General features: G+C 39.0%; 2 protein-coding genes across 3 annotated transcripts; one reads left to right on the top strand and one right to left on the bottom strand.

Annotated features, from left to right (window-relative positions):
* Window positions 1-2,667: 2,667 nt before the first annotated feature.
* Window positions 2,668-8,065, top strand: lamp1b (lysosomal associated membrane protein 1b). Its single transcript, XM_041057932.1, has 6 exons — window positions 2,668-3,065; window positions 4,500-4,690; window positions 4,784-4,912; window positions 5,106-5,172; window positions 6,079-6,246; window positions 6,333-8,065. Exons 1-6 carry the CDS (start codon window positions 3,005-3,007, stop codon window positions 6,470-6,472), a joined length of 756 nt encoding a protein of 251 aa, XP_040913866.1. The 5' UTR covers window positions 2,668-3,004; the 3' UTR covers window positions 6,473-8,065.
* A 920-nt stretch (window positions 8,066-8,985) lies between these two features.
* LOC121194571 (growth hormone-regulated TBC protein 1-A-like) lies at window positions 8,986-13,760 on the bottom strand. 2 transcript variants are annotated; one of them, XM_041057509.1, is made up of 8 exons: window positions 13,593-13,760; window positions 12,922-13,070; window positions 12,665-12,823; window positions 12,413-12,537; window positions 11,839-11,935; window positions 10,775-10,947; window positions 10,484-10,669; window positions 8,986-9,786 (listed from the first exon to the last, which is right to left on the bottom strand). In XM_041057509.1, the coding sequence occupies exons 1-8, from the start codon at window positions 13,652-13,654 to the stop codon at window positions 9,685-9,687; spliced, it is 1,053 nt and encodes a 350-aa protein (XP_040913443.1). In that variant the 5' UTR covers window positions 13,655-13,760; the 3' UTR covers window positions 8,986-9,684. The 2 variants fall into 2 exon arrangements, with proteins under 2 accessions (XP_040913443.1, XP_040913444.1); XM_041057510.1 differs by having other exon boundaries at window positions 12,922-13,067.
* Window positions 13,761-14,257: the final 497 nt, after the last annotated feature.

Below are 14,257 nucleotides of genomic sequence, written 5' to 3'. Positions count from 1 at the left end.
ACCCCCACAGATGGTCTCACCGACTGTCGTTTTCAGTTGTTTTCCTCAAAACGTCACAGAATCTGTTCCTCTAGACTTATTTTAGCATCATGGACGAGCTCCTCTGCCTCTGCCTTCTCTGTGCACCCCATTTAGCATTCAGTATAAATATGGTTCATAGCTGGAAACATATTTATGAGCATTTAAGTGTTTCTTCAAGAAGTCTTGAAACATAAACAGGTTTAAATTTTAATTGCCCTTTCAGATATTCCAGTGTCTGTGGCAACTGTAAGACAAAAAACTCATTTTAATAAATCCTTGATAACATGCTGTGTATTTGATTCTTCATCCATTACACATGATTACAGCTACAGAATCTTGTACTGTATTGCCAAGCTTTCATTACATGTTTATGCATCAGTTATTGATGCTTCATAGGAGGAATTGTAGACAACATAATAAACACAAGTTTATGTCCTTAAATCTGCTTCCAATTACATTATAGTCTCATAAACAATCTATTAAGTGTTTTGTACTGCTTGTAAATGCTGCATAAGGTAAGAAGGGTGCATATAAAGTGTCAGTTTTATAGTGCTGGATTATATATAGAATTGCAAATTTTATGTGTACTGACTTATAAGATAGACAACTTTACAAAGGAATATATAAGTAATCGGGATTTAGGAGAATTTTGTTCCTTTATCACTCTGGATCTTTACAGATACAGATACAGATACTTGCGTCAGTGACATGTTTCTAAAAATGTGGCAAACAGGCTAAACCACATGTTCATCAAGGAGAGATCAAAAATCTGATAGTGCAGGTTCAAAATGCCTGTTGGTTAACAGTTATCGAGAGAAAAGTGAACAGTCCATCAGAAGGTTGGAAAAGGATTGATTTGACATTTGCAGCTGCTAACAGTCTGTTTAAGTAACTGCATGTTCAAAAGGTCAAAAGATAGGTTGGCCTCATGATAACTTAAATGTTAGAGTGTGTCTGTGTAAAGAAAGGAGTTACAGACATGTGACCTCCGCATCTTTCCAAAGTGTTGCGTCTGGCTCAAGTTGCACAATCACACTGATCTGTGACATGAAAGGAAACTATTGAACTGGCACGCAGATCACTGAGGCAGGGTTAAGTTGCACAAAGAGGAGACTTGGTTTTGACACGGGTGTGTAAAATGTTCAGGGACTTCTGAGGCCTGACCTTATGCACCTTTAATTAGCATTTGGACCCTACAAGCAACTAACAGATAGATAAACATTTTAATTTACATTCCCATTTTCAGATTCTGTCTGCAGCCCAAAACCTATTTATCCACATGCGTGGACCAAATGGATTGTCAAATGTGTGTTCACATTTCATCATATGCAACCACCTAATCTGGTATAAACACAACTGTTTGCATATTCCCTCTCCACATCTGTTTTGGATTATGTTCCTGCTCTCAAGGCACAAGGGAGGCCCCATTCCTGGCTTTCCTAAGGCCCCCAAAGAATTAGGTCTGCCCCGTGAAGATGCCCACTTGATTTGACTAACTCAGACTGCTGAGGCCTCGAATCAGCATTGGATGAACTTTTGAAGAGGACTGTGGATTTTGTTCCCCATTTCTTAAAAAGTAGTCAGGTCTCCTCACAGCTAGTATGTACAGAAAGTATAATTAGATCAACCAGCAACTTTAAATATTCATAAGGAAAATGATAGAGGAAGTACTCATATCCTTAATGAGCACAAGTAAAAGTCCTTACTTAAGCAAAGGTACAGAAATATCATAAGTAAAATGAACTTAGTGTATCAACAAAAAAAAATCTTTCTTGAAAAGTGCCCCTTGTGACTGCCATGTTATCATATATGACATTATCATACTGTTAATACTGATGCATCAATGTGTAAGTAGCATTTTACTGTTGTAGCTGTTCAAGGTGGATAGTGTGGAAGGTCACAGGATAAATCATAGTCAATTAAAAAGAACACCTTTATATACAAATCCTTTTTTTTTAACTTCTCTGGAATCTTTACTTTTACTACTTAAAACTCAGAGACGTTTGAAGGTGGGGCCTCAGTTTCAGATGTCTCATTCTTCCCAACCAGGGGAAGAATGAAGAGGAGAAATGAAAGTAGAGGACTTCCCTTTTCTGCTCCTTTATACTTCCACTCCAGTACATTTACAGAGGGAAATATTTTACTTTTAACGGCACTATATTTATTTGATAAATTTAGTTACTTTGCAGAATTTAAAATGTAATGTATAATTATAGATTAAGATTCATTTAAAGTGATTAAATTTAATGTGTAACAACTACTTTTAAGTATATTTTGATGCTAATACTCTTGTACTTTTACTTAAGTAAAATTTGATTGCAGGACTTGTACTTAAGTAAAAGATCTGAGTTCTTCTTCCACATTGGTTATTTGTTGGTTCATCTTAACTCTACTGCTGTTAAATAGATGTAGTGAAATTAAAAAAAAAAAATCCTGTCTCCTTGTAGAGCACTACATCTATGAAGCAACATAAAATCCATATACTTAAGTAATATACAAGTACTGTACATAAGTATTTGTACTGTTGTTTTGTATTTTGTATTATATTGTAATATTTAGCCTTAAACGCTTGTACAAGCTGAAACAAACGGTCCGCTGTTTACCACGTGATTTTCTAGGTGTTTCTTAAACCGTCTGTCACATGATCCTGATGTCAGTCTTTGCTCTGGTGGCGCTGATAAAGTCCTAAATCCGAGCTGAATTATCATCAGAGCTAGCTTATTCTAATGTAAAAGGGGGGGAAAAGTGGAGACGTGTATCCAGACACGTTAACGGGGTTTTGCCTCCAGGAGCAGCGCTTTACCATCTCAGCAAATCAGTCACTTGTGTTTTCTCGTGCCGTTATTGTTGTGACGCTAACGTTAGCCTAGCCAGCTAGCACAACATCTCCTCGCCTAGCTACCCGCCGCGTCCTGCCTGTCGCTGTGCTGCACTGATTTCGTCCTGACCAGCGGCGAAGCAGCCGGAGAGAAACCGGAGAAACATGACACAGATCGGCGGCGTCCAGTTATGGGGCCTGGGAGTAACGTTACAGCTGATTTTAGGTGAGTATTGGTCATCTACAGTTACCAAACCCCGAAGGTCACAGATGATCAGTGCTAGGACTGGGTGAAAACAAGTCTACGTTCATAGTTACACAGATAATCTAACTTTAGGCCTACACATGTAACGTTAGGGTGAGTTAACGTGTGGCAGCTTTAGTGTTTTAACTCATAAACGCTGTTTGGATTGGACAATGCTGAGTTCACATTTCTCTTATGAAACAGCGAAGCTGAGGGTTAGATCCCGATCAGCAGCTTTCCCACATGTGACCGTGCTTTAAACCCTCTACATTTAACTAATCCAGATTTGACAAGTCTAGTTACACTGGTTTTTGATCTAGATCTGTGATAGGGTAAAGATAGAGGAAAAGGTCTCATGAATCTGACAGTGGTTTAAACAATCTATAAACTCTCCTTATTAAAGTTCAAAGTTCATATTTGACAAGCCTACATATAACGGTTTTATAATAATGACGTCTGTATTTTTAAACATTGTTTAGTATTTCACACCTGTCCAATCTGGGGTTGACCCTCTCTAAGTGCAGTGGTTCTTGATGTAGAACTGGTCTGATGAGGTCAATCTGTGTGGAAAAACCAGCAAAATTGCCCTTTTTTGTGTTTTTATTTTGTTTTCACAAATAGAATATAGCACTTTGTGTCTGATTAAAATGAAAATTACATCTACTCCTTCTCCCTCATTAAAAATCCAGAGTCTATTCATATGCAAAGATTATTCATTTATAAAGTTTGCTGCTGGAGACAAAATACTTCTCTGTCCATTCTCAGTGAATGTTCACTGGAGGTTTCAGGTGTCCACATCACTCAAGCTGCGTGTTTGACCACAGTTGGCTCAATGAACACGCTTTATCTTAGACTTAAAGTGACAGTAAAACTCTGCACACATCATTCTGCACAGTGAAGCTTAAACTTGTGAAGCAACAGTAAAAAGAAAACAGTTTTGAGCGGAGGGGCTCTTTAGTTTTATGCTATTTAAGCTTCACTACATTTCAGAGGCAAATATTGTACATTAAATAAAAGTTGATTGAAATAACAGAAAAATAGTCTGCTACAATTTTGATAATCAATTTAGGTTTTTTTGTGTGCGAAAACACCAAATTAATTTCTTCAAGCTTCTCAGACATGAATACTTGCAGGTTTTCTAACCTTCTGATAGTACACTGAGTATCTTTTGATTTTTAGGTGTTGGTTAGACAAGACAAGCAGTTTAACATAAACATGTCAAACTGGTGTATTAATAAATGTTTCCCTATTTTCTGACATTTTGTCCTGTAAAACGTGGTGGATATTTACTCTGACATGTAATTACTTTAGATCACTTTATAGAGATATTTTCACACTTTGACATTAAAAGATATTTTTCTGTTGATGAGATCAAAAAGAAAAAAAACTATATTAAATCTACTTTACCTTTTGCAGCTGCTGCTCTGCACCAGGGTTTGGCTACTGTTGCCCCTACGACTGTCCCAACCACTGCTGCACCGCACAAGGACCCCGGCCGACCTGATAGAGGAGACTACGAGGTGAAAAGCAGTAATGGTACTGTCTGTCTGCGGGCATCCATGGGCCTTCAGCTCAACGTCACCTTCAGCTCTTTGTCTCAAAATAAGGTGCTTAAACACACTCAACCCTTGTCCGAATACTTTTGGATCTACAAGTGTAGCCAAATTTTAAGTGCTAAACGTTGCATATTTCATTTATAGACAGTGCAGGGTGTTTTGAACCTTCAGCCCAATAAGACAAGGACCTCTGGATCATGTGACCCAGACAGCGCCTCCCTGCGGCTGATAACGGATGCCGACAAAACCAGCCTCAACTTTTCCTTCACCCTGGTAAGTTACTGCATCTGCTCTCACTGTTTAGTACATCATGACCCTGTACATAAACCCATGTGAAATTTATCCTCTTGCCTGTATGGTGGGCAGTTTTATTTTTCATCTTATACTTCCTGAAACAGCCACTAGATGGCAGCTAGAGCTTGAGGAAAACCGTCTTGACTGCAGTGTTGCTGACTTGTTTTTCCAGAATACTACATCTAATAAGTATCATCTGAGTGAAGTGTCTCTGTCAGCAGACTGGCCTGATATGAAAGGTGAGTGCACTTAACCTCCCAGAGTTCATGCAAGCTAACTTTTATCAGATTCATAAGCATGTGTTCAACCTATGCTGTGATCTTAAGATAGTGTTCATTTTTTGCAGTCTAATCAGGGAAGTCATGGAATGAATGAAAGGTAGCACCACAACTGTGACTTAGTCAACTAATAGAACATAATTTTAAATGTGCACTAGATCCCAAACTTCCACTTAAGGCAGAATATGGGACCTCACGCATCTATTTAGGACCTAAACAGGTGTGTGAACTCCCACATACCTGTTTTACCTCATGTAGCTCTGTGTGATGGTGATTGTGATTTAAATTTACACAGTAAAGGGACTCTGTCTTCCATGGTAGGCAAATATGGCACAGGAAACTTTCTTAATGCTTTATTAGTTAGTTAAAAGTAATGCTCCCTTTTAAACCTCAGTGAATATTTGTTACTCATTCATTTATTGTTGGAGACTTTGTGTTATTTTATTTTATTTATTCTGAGTTGTATGTTTGTAGACACATATCTATTAGTCTAGTAGTCTCAGGTATAAAAATATAGTTGTTTTAGTTTAGGTTCCTATCAAACCTGTTAAGTTGTGTTTGCGTGTTATGCTCCACTGATCCTCTAGGCCTTCAGCCACATTCATAGGACATATAAACAAATTTAAGTTCTAGCTGCTATGATCCAAGTCATAGTGTAGGTTTATGTAATGGCTGGGTTGGTTAGGTAGCCTCCCCAAATCACATTTAATTGGACGTATTTATGTATGTTCAAGATGAGTCATTAAAATTAACACACTAAACTTTTTTTTTCTTTTTTCATTTCGATGTGTCTTTAATCCGTTTTTTCCTTTCACATGACTCACATTGAACTCCGGACACCCCTCTCCCATCTTTTCATTCCCATAGACGCCGTCTTAGCCCATAACAACAGCCTGGACTACCTGCGGGGCTCCCTTGGGTTCTCATACATGTGCAGAGAGGAGCAAACCCTGAAAGTGACCCAGAATTTTTCCATCAACACCTTCCAGGTGCAGCTGCAGCCCTTCGGTCTGAGTGGAAATCAGTTTGGAGCAGGTAAACACTCGTGACAGCTAAAATGTGAGAAAATGAATCTGTTGCTCTCTTGCTCTTATCCTTCCTCACATGTCTCTCTCCCTCAGCTGAGGAATGCCAGCTGGATGAGGATGACATGTTGATCCCCATCATAGTCGGAGCAGCTTTAGCAGGTCTTGTCCTGATTGTACTCTTCGCCTACCTCATTGGCAGGAAGAGGAGCCATGCTGGCTACCAAACCATCTGAGGTGGCTCGTCACTCTCATGTCCTCTCTCGGGGCCCGGAGCGTGATTATCCCAACCCCCGACATTAACCACTGTTACGAGACTTAACACTCTACCTTGTATCCCTCTGTCCCTCCCTCTTTCATCTCTCTGTGTCTTGTTCTTTGCCCTTATCATTAACACTAGTCATTATCACTTTGCAAGGTTGATATGTGCTTTCTGAACTGACCCACTCTTTCATGAAAAAAAGGGACTTTGTTTTGGAGATTGTGGTGAAATGAAGAAAAAGTTTTTAACATGTAAAGCATGGGATGCTGATCAGAGGGTCCACAAGAGTCCTCTAGTTGTATTGTACTATTTATGATTTCTGTGAAAGGAATTTTGAGGCATTGTGGGATCTGAGGGAATTGCTACTGTAGCTTTTCTTATTTGTTCTTGGGTGAAAGTATTTAGTGGCCTCGCCCTAAATAAGGTTTGTTACTATAAAGGGAATATTTCTGCCTGCTTATCTTAATCCACTTCAGACAGTAAAGATCTGACTTTTTTTATTGCAACTCTGCAGATTTTAGGGAGCTCCTGAAAAAGCACAGTAACCTAATCCTGAAAAAGACGTGTGAGGTGACTTCATAGTAGGTGTGTTACATGTAGAAATTCATTTTGTCCACCGGGATTAGTGATAGAACGCCCGTCTTTCCGTATTAGAGATACTCAAAACATTCTGTATGAAGTTCATAGATGCAGCTTTGTAGGATTGGAGGCATTTTTAGTTTTTCTCCATTTCACTTGAAGGAGTTCTGGGAAAAAAGGCTCATTTGCTTTCTTGCCAAGAATTAGAAGAGAGGATCAGTACCACTCTAGCTTAGCACGAAAATGTTGAAACAGGGGGAAGCAGCTCGCCTTGCTAAGCTAACAGTCTTTTGGCTGCAGCTCGATATTCACTCTACAGACATTGAAATGGCTTTGATGTTCTCATCCAGCCCAGCACAAAAGCAAATAAGTTTTTCTTTTCCTAAAGTGAAAACGTCTTGTTGTTACAAAATAAACACATCCCAGGATTTGCTACAAAAAAAAAAATCTGTAAAAGGTACTGTTGGCTTAGTGCATGAAAAAGCTCAGGAGATCACTGTAAGAACATAATTATGTTGCTTTGTTTAAGTCCACTGGGTGGTTTTGTTTGTTTGTTTTTTTCCTGAGTTTGAGCCCACTTGGGATTTTGGTTGCTGAAGGGAAAATAGTTGCACTAAAGTCCTGAGGAACAGCCCCATGTAATGATTAAAAATGGCCAAAATGCTCTGGTCGGTTTTCATCAGTGCCTTCCCAGCTGTAACATGGATGGGATTTAACTAAAGCCAATATTCACAGAGGTTACTCGCTCATTGACTGATACTATGTGATGCCATGTATGGGACATTTATTTTGTGTCTCTCATAGCCTTCATGTACTGTTATTACCATTAATATGCATTGTTTGATGTAATATGAGAAAGTACAGTTATTTATGTTTTTTATGTTTTTGTTTCTCCCTCATCTAAATATCGTGTAGTTATTTAATAAGGTTTTAATGGATTTGTTTGAACTGTTTTCTAAAGGAGAGGTCAATAAAAGTGAATGAAGAAGGCTGTTTGACTTTTTGCTTTGCCTTCATACAGTTTATCTGTCAAACCTGTTCCTGCTTGGTCTTGTTTGTTTGGACTGCTTAGAAGTGGAGGTTCATTATTTGAGAATAATTGTGATATTGAATAGTGGAAATGCATTACGCCATTTTAAATAGTGTTTGTTTATCATGTATAATAGACTGAATGATAAAACTGTCAATTACTTTTTTGAATTGTTAAACCCCAGTTTGAGTTGATTTTTCAGCCATACCGGTTTCATGTCCTTGAGCTGTAAATCAGTCTTTGAATTAAATGGCTGGAATGAAAACCCACAGGACCATGAAATACAGTGCTTTACTTTACTACTAGTTTTGTCACATTTTCCAGTAACTGCCTCAAACTAAACTTTATATTAACAAATGGCATGTCTGCCTGTAAATGCGGGGTGGGGGAAAGTTGTTCAAAGATGTTTGACAAACATGTTTGACAGTTACAACAGTCCTCAGGCCCCTTGGAGCCTGTTTCACAAAGCATGTTTGCTAAATTATCTGAATAAACACAGGAAAAGGTCTGTTTACATCAATCCATGTTTCTGATTTGCACAGGTGGTGTCAGTGGGGTCACCACTGGGCACAGGCCCTGGGGCCCCTGCACCAGAGCCTCTGTATGTATTTGCTTTGTTCATAAAAAGAAACACAAAATGACTAAAAATGGACCTAATATAATTAAAAGGAGCCCTTAAAACAACTGAAGTGACACAAAATGAAAAGAGAGATGTGAAACAACCATGAAAAGACAAAATGCTTATGCAGCTGTGTGGGTGGGCTGTGTTTTGGTTTGTGTCCAGCGGCCCATTGTCTCATAATCATAATGTTTTATACAGTCTATGCTCATAATCTGTCCGTGGTGGCTGTAGGTTATTTAAAGTTACAAACAGCAGCTCATTATGTATGTGTTTATTATTGTCAAGAATCAGAGCTTTGAAGCTTTGAATTGTACCCTTGTCTACAATTGATTTTCTGCAAAAATTCAAACTGCTCAGTTGACTTTGCTGTCTCTCAACAGTGCTAATACAGCCACACGTTTAGAGCCACTGAATAACCTGTTGGTTAAAATGATCATGTAACACTAAAATTACCACTTCTTCTAACCTTTGTTTGGCAAAGACGTTTTTGAGGCCAGTTAAATCAGGGAACAGATTATCAAGTTTCTGTTAACAATAAAAAAGTGAAGCACAGTCTTCTGCAAACACCACACCAAATCCTATACTTCTAAACTTTACTTTGTATTTTGAAATAGACGTTTCAAATAATAAAACATTATTTAATTCTGTGCTCCTGTGCTAGAGACATGAATTCAGCTTAATTCATGTCTCTAGCACAGGAGCACAGACAAACTGAATTAAACTGAATTTATACTCTCACAACTGTTATTCTCCATAGTCAGCAAACAAATAATATGACAGATTTAAACACTTCAAACAAAGCGTCAGGTGTGAAGATCTTGAAGCATCTATAGCAGCAAATAAATGCAGGGGACCACGGGACCCTCAGCAAAAGACAAGGTTCAACATTTTTGACATTAGTTGAGAAGCTTCAGCACATCCAAAGGTCCTGATAGTAAATGGGGAATCCAAAGCTTTATGGCTGTCTGGACTCTTCCTCCAGGATTCGTTGTCTGCATTTCTCTCTCAGTTTATCAATAGTTGCCATTGAGAGACTCCCAGGTTCTGTGAAGATTTTCTGTAGAAGGATAGTTTGAGAGATTGTCAACAAATGGACAAAGGTTGTAGATGATTCCTTTTACATAAGTATGGATACGCAAGCTGTGTTTACATGGAGCCTTTAAGTTCCACAAACAGCTCAAATAACCAGAAGTACTCACTCTCTAAAATTAGGTCCAAAATGTTTCCTGGAGCAGATTTACCTACTTCTCCTCTGTTCTTTGTCATTTAGGAGTTATTTCTTACCAGGAGAATCTTTCTCAAGGTGATCATCTTGAAATAGGTGATGTCTACTAGTCTTGGGGAGATAAATTAAAGGCCCATCTTTTAAAAATAGGCACAGCTGTGAACCAATAAAAATACAAAGAACAGATGACTGATTAACCACTTAATTTTTCAAGAAAAAAGGCCAGCGATTTGTTGATTCAAGCCACTTAATTGTTAAGGTTCCATTGTTTTTCTTTATCTGATATGATGGTAAAGTGCAATTATTTTGACAAAACAAGACGAATTTTTGCAGAGGTTTTCCAGTGGTGGAAAGCTAGAGTTGCAAGCAAGTAAAAAAAATCCATTATTTAAATGGGAATGTTAACTTGGATAGATTTCATTTGAAAGGACGAAACTGGCCCATATAACACCAGTCTGTGTTTTCTATTAGTTTTTTTGTTTGTTTTGTTTTGTATTAGTTTTTTGTTTTTTATCCTTGCTCATCTCACCTGCATAAAGGTGTGGCAGTCCAGAGTGAAGGCTCCACAGGTGATCTGTTTGAAGCACTCACACACATCGGGCAAAGAGCGAGCTCTCAGGATCTCCGGTTGGTGGTGAATAATGAGCGTCAGTGCGACACGGAAAAGAACCTTGGAGCCTTCGTAGAAAAGACAGTCCCAGATCCGCAGAACTGTCTGCAAGTACAAGACATAGGCAAGATATCTGTAAAATGATGTGCTTCAACTTCACTTTGAAATCCTTATGTCTGTCTTTACCATTAAACACCAACTTTTCCGCACCTCAATTGGGAGTATGTCTATGTAGAGGCAGATGAACCAGCGTGACACAACCAGGGTCCATATGCCGGGATACAGGGCCATGAGCTGTCCTACTGCAGGGGCTTTAGCCTTCACCAACTCCCCAAGAACCTCCTGGTCTGTCTTCAGGCCCAACATGGCCGGGCTGTAGTAGTCTACAACATCCCACATTTAGATGAGATCACTATTTTTTTTAAAAATCAGATCAAAACCAAATCTATTTCAGTGGAAAGCCACAACTTTAGTTGTTTTTACAAATATTGTTGCTGTTGTAATTACCTTATAAATCAATTTCTGACATTTCTGGTCTAAGTGAGCTATACTAAAACACAGACAGCATATTACACCGCAAATAAAATTGGATGTTATTGCTGATCTTACCTTTCAGCTGCATATAAGGAAAACAGCTGAAACAACATTTTGTCTCTCTCTCATAAAGATAAGATCTAGTCTTTCTTCTCCTCATAAACAGGACAAAATGCAGACCATTGACGCACGGAGGCTTAGCTACTGTACTGTACTGTGCTGCTCCCAGGTCTGTCCCAAAAAGATAAATGTGTTGAAAGTTTTGTTTGCATTCCCCACACTTCCGCCAACTAATTTCAATCAATCCAATAAATTGTAGAATAGATTTTAAAACATGTTTATAAAGACAGGCTTTTTGCATCTTCTCTCTAACAGAGAACTCCTACATTAACTAACTAAATTATGGATTTTTAGTTATTTTATGTGTTTAAACATCCATGTGTTTGTTTTGCTTTAATCTCCTGTTTCTTTGATTTTTCCATTGGTACATATTCACTTAAAGTAAAGCAAAAGACCCTTTACGCCCTTGGTTCACCCCAACAGGTGTTTTCACTTATGGTGGACCTTTTCTCAGGACTTTGTGTGCAGGCTGAGCTTGATCAGCTTGATTGCAAGCATCTCCGTCACTCTCCTGTTAGTTTTGTGATAGCCATGCCCACCTTCAACTTGAGCGGCCTCTGATCAGGCAGAGTGTGTAGGGACATTAATTGTGTGTGTGAGGAGTAAAAGAAACACTCAACCTGGGAGTATCCTGCCCAACAACGCATCCATGAGCCAGAAGGATTTTTCCTCATCTTTGGTGATGATGATGAGGTATCCTGCAATGAAGTTCATGCCCTGGAATAAACGGAGACAGAGGTAATGTAAAGACTGTAGGTCACTGACTTTGCAGACAAAAATACATATTCAGGAGATGGATTTGTTTTTAGGGAATTTAACTTAGAAATCTCTGCAGCAAGAACGTCTGTCCAGGCTTTTTAAAATAGTTGTGATGACATACTCGAATGATAACTTGTCATGTTTGTAATGAGTACCCCCAATTATTCATTCTGTTTTTATTTAATCCAAAGTGGGAGTACTTGTGTAGTATCTTGAGCTAAAAGTTTTGACTACAATCTACATCAAAATATGGTTATGGTTATGGACTTGGATTTTGTTGTATAGGGAGCTAACGGGGACCAATGAATGTAGCTTAGATTTATCTGGGGACAATGCTACACATGTATTTCAGTTCATAAGGAACCAGACAGTTTTTTGCTTTAGGTAAACAGATGTAATGATATGAGACAGGTGAGTCAGCTTTGTTTGTCTCACCTGACAGTACCCCACTTCCTTATTATGGTGTCCATAGGCCAGCAGCACATTGTATAGAGCCCTCTGGAGGCTTGGCTCGGCTTTGCTCTTGAAGAGGACATTGTCAGGAAAGGTCCTGTGCATATCTGCCAAAAAAGGAGATTTATATTTACTAATTTAATCCAATTTAAGTGTTGAGAGAAATTGAGGTTTGCATGGTTTGTTGATGTGCTAATGGATTGTAGGAAGGGTGGAAAGACAGTGTTGTCTCACCTGTACGAATAGTTTCCTTCAGCTTGGTGTCATGCTCCATTGACAGCAGGGACTGGTAATACCCTGGGCTACTCTCCAGTTGTTCCTGGGCACCACTAGCTGCCATCCATATCCTGGCACGGTGCTCATTAGGCACACCTTTACGCACATACCTCTTCACTTCCAAAAGAGATTTTATAATCACAATCACACAACCGCAGAGCACCAGAAGGCACCAAAACAAAGCACTGGTGTGTTTGAATGCATGTGTCTTGTACCTGTCAAATTCTTCTCTACATGAGGTTTCTCTTGAAGGAGCTTGGACCATCTTATGGACCTTCTGTTGAGGACAGCTACATACTCATTCATCATCTCCTTATAGGATTCAAAATCATGATGCCTCTCAAAGCCATAGGGGTCAATCCTGCTGGGACAAATCCACACAGTCCAGAACCACGCACAAATGAATGAACAAAGCTGATAAATACTGTGAAGAAAGAACTGACAGGGGGGTCACCCCCCCTTTCTCTTCTCTATTCCCTGATGACAGACACTACAACAGCCTCCACTGGGTAGGGTTTCTGGAGCGGGGAGATCAAATGCCGAAGCTGGATGACGGGTAAGTTTTAAATTACTGTCAAGGGGGATTAGGAGCAAGTGGCAAAATTCAAGCTAAAAAAATAACCAAGAAAATGTCATGTTTTTTCCCCCCCGCAAAACAGTGCTAAGCTATAATATTTCTGATAAGCCTGGTAGCAGCTTTATAAGTTTGTCAAGTGAAAATAATTACGTTCAAACACAGGGAGTTGTTGAGGAAAGACAGTGATGTAAATAACTGGTAGCCAGGAAGGAAACAGCAAGAATAAACATCTAAAAACCAACTAGAAACTCAGCAAAAGAAAGATGACGCATGTAGTCAGAGAGAACACCCTGTCAACATGAAGCTTACCTTTCACTGTCATTATTGCATGTTAGGGGCTGAGCAGCATTTCCTTTCATTTCCCTCTCCATTGTGTGTCACGTGTTGCAGGTACAGTAATCCACCAAGGCTATGAACAACCAGCGCCGTGGAGGCTATTTCATTTTTATTACTCGGAAAAGAACTGGCTGCTGTCAAGGTAAATAACAAAGCCATCTGAGTTTCAAATGTCTCACCTTTCAACACTCACTGAGAGGAGGGGCCAGTTCAAGAAACGCCCAGATAATATCCACAGGTAACATGCTTTGTTTGCATGCAAAACTATTGGAGGAGGAGAAACTGTGATGTTTGCTCTTATTTGCTCTTGCACATCTCAGTCCATGACGATAAATGGTGGTAATACTAGTAGCAGTGGTAATGGTAGTGGTGATAATGGTAATAGTATTAGCAGCTGTAATGCAGATGGTAAAATATTATTTCCTAGCCATGGCTGGAACAAGGATTTTAGAAATACTAGTGATGATTCAAAATTCCCCCACTGCAACCATGTCTCCCTGCTGCCAGAAATATTATTATCATGGACACAAACTTCTTTAAATTTATTTAAAGCACCCATGATTTGTATTTTTATATAATCAGTGGATTGACCCCACACAGAAAAAGGTCTATTGTCATGACCCCACACAGAATTGTCA

The sequence above is a fragment of the Toxotes jaculatrix genome, chromosome 15 (assembly GCF_017976425.1).
Source record: "Toxotes jaculatrix isolate fToxJac2 chromosome 15, fToxJac2.pri, whole genome shotgun sequence".
Taxonomy (NCBI): domain Eukaryota; kingdom Metazoa; phylum Chordata; class Actinopteri; family Toxotidae; genus Toxotes; species Toxotes jaculatrix.
The sequence above is the reverse complement of the archived record's forward strand: the minus strand, read 5'-3'. Positions and strand labels throughout refer to the sequence as shown.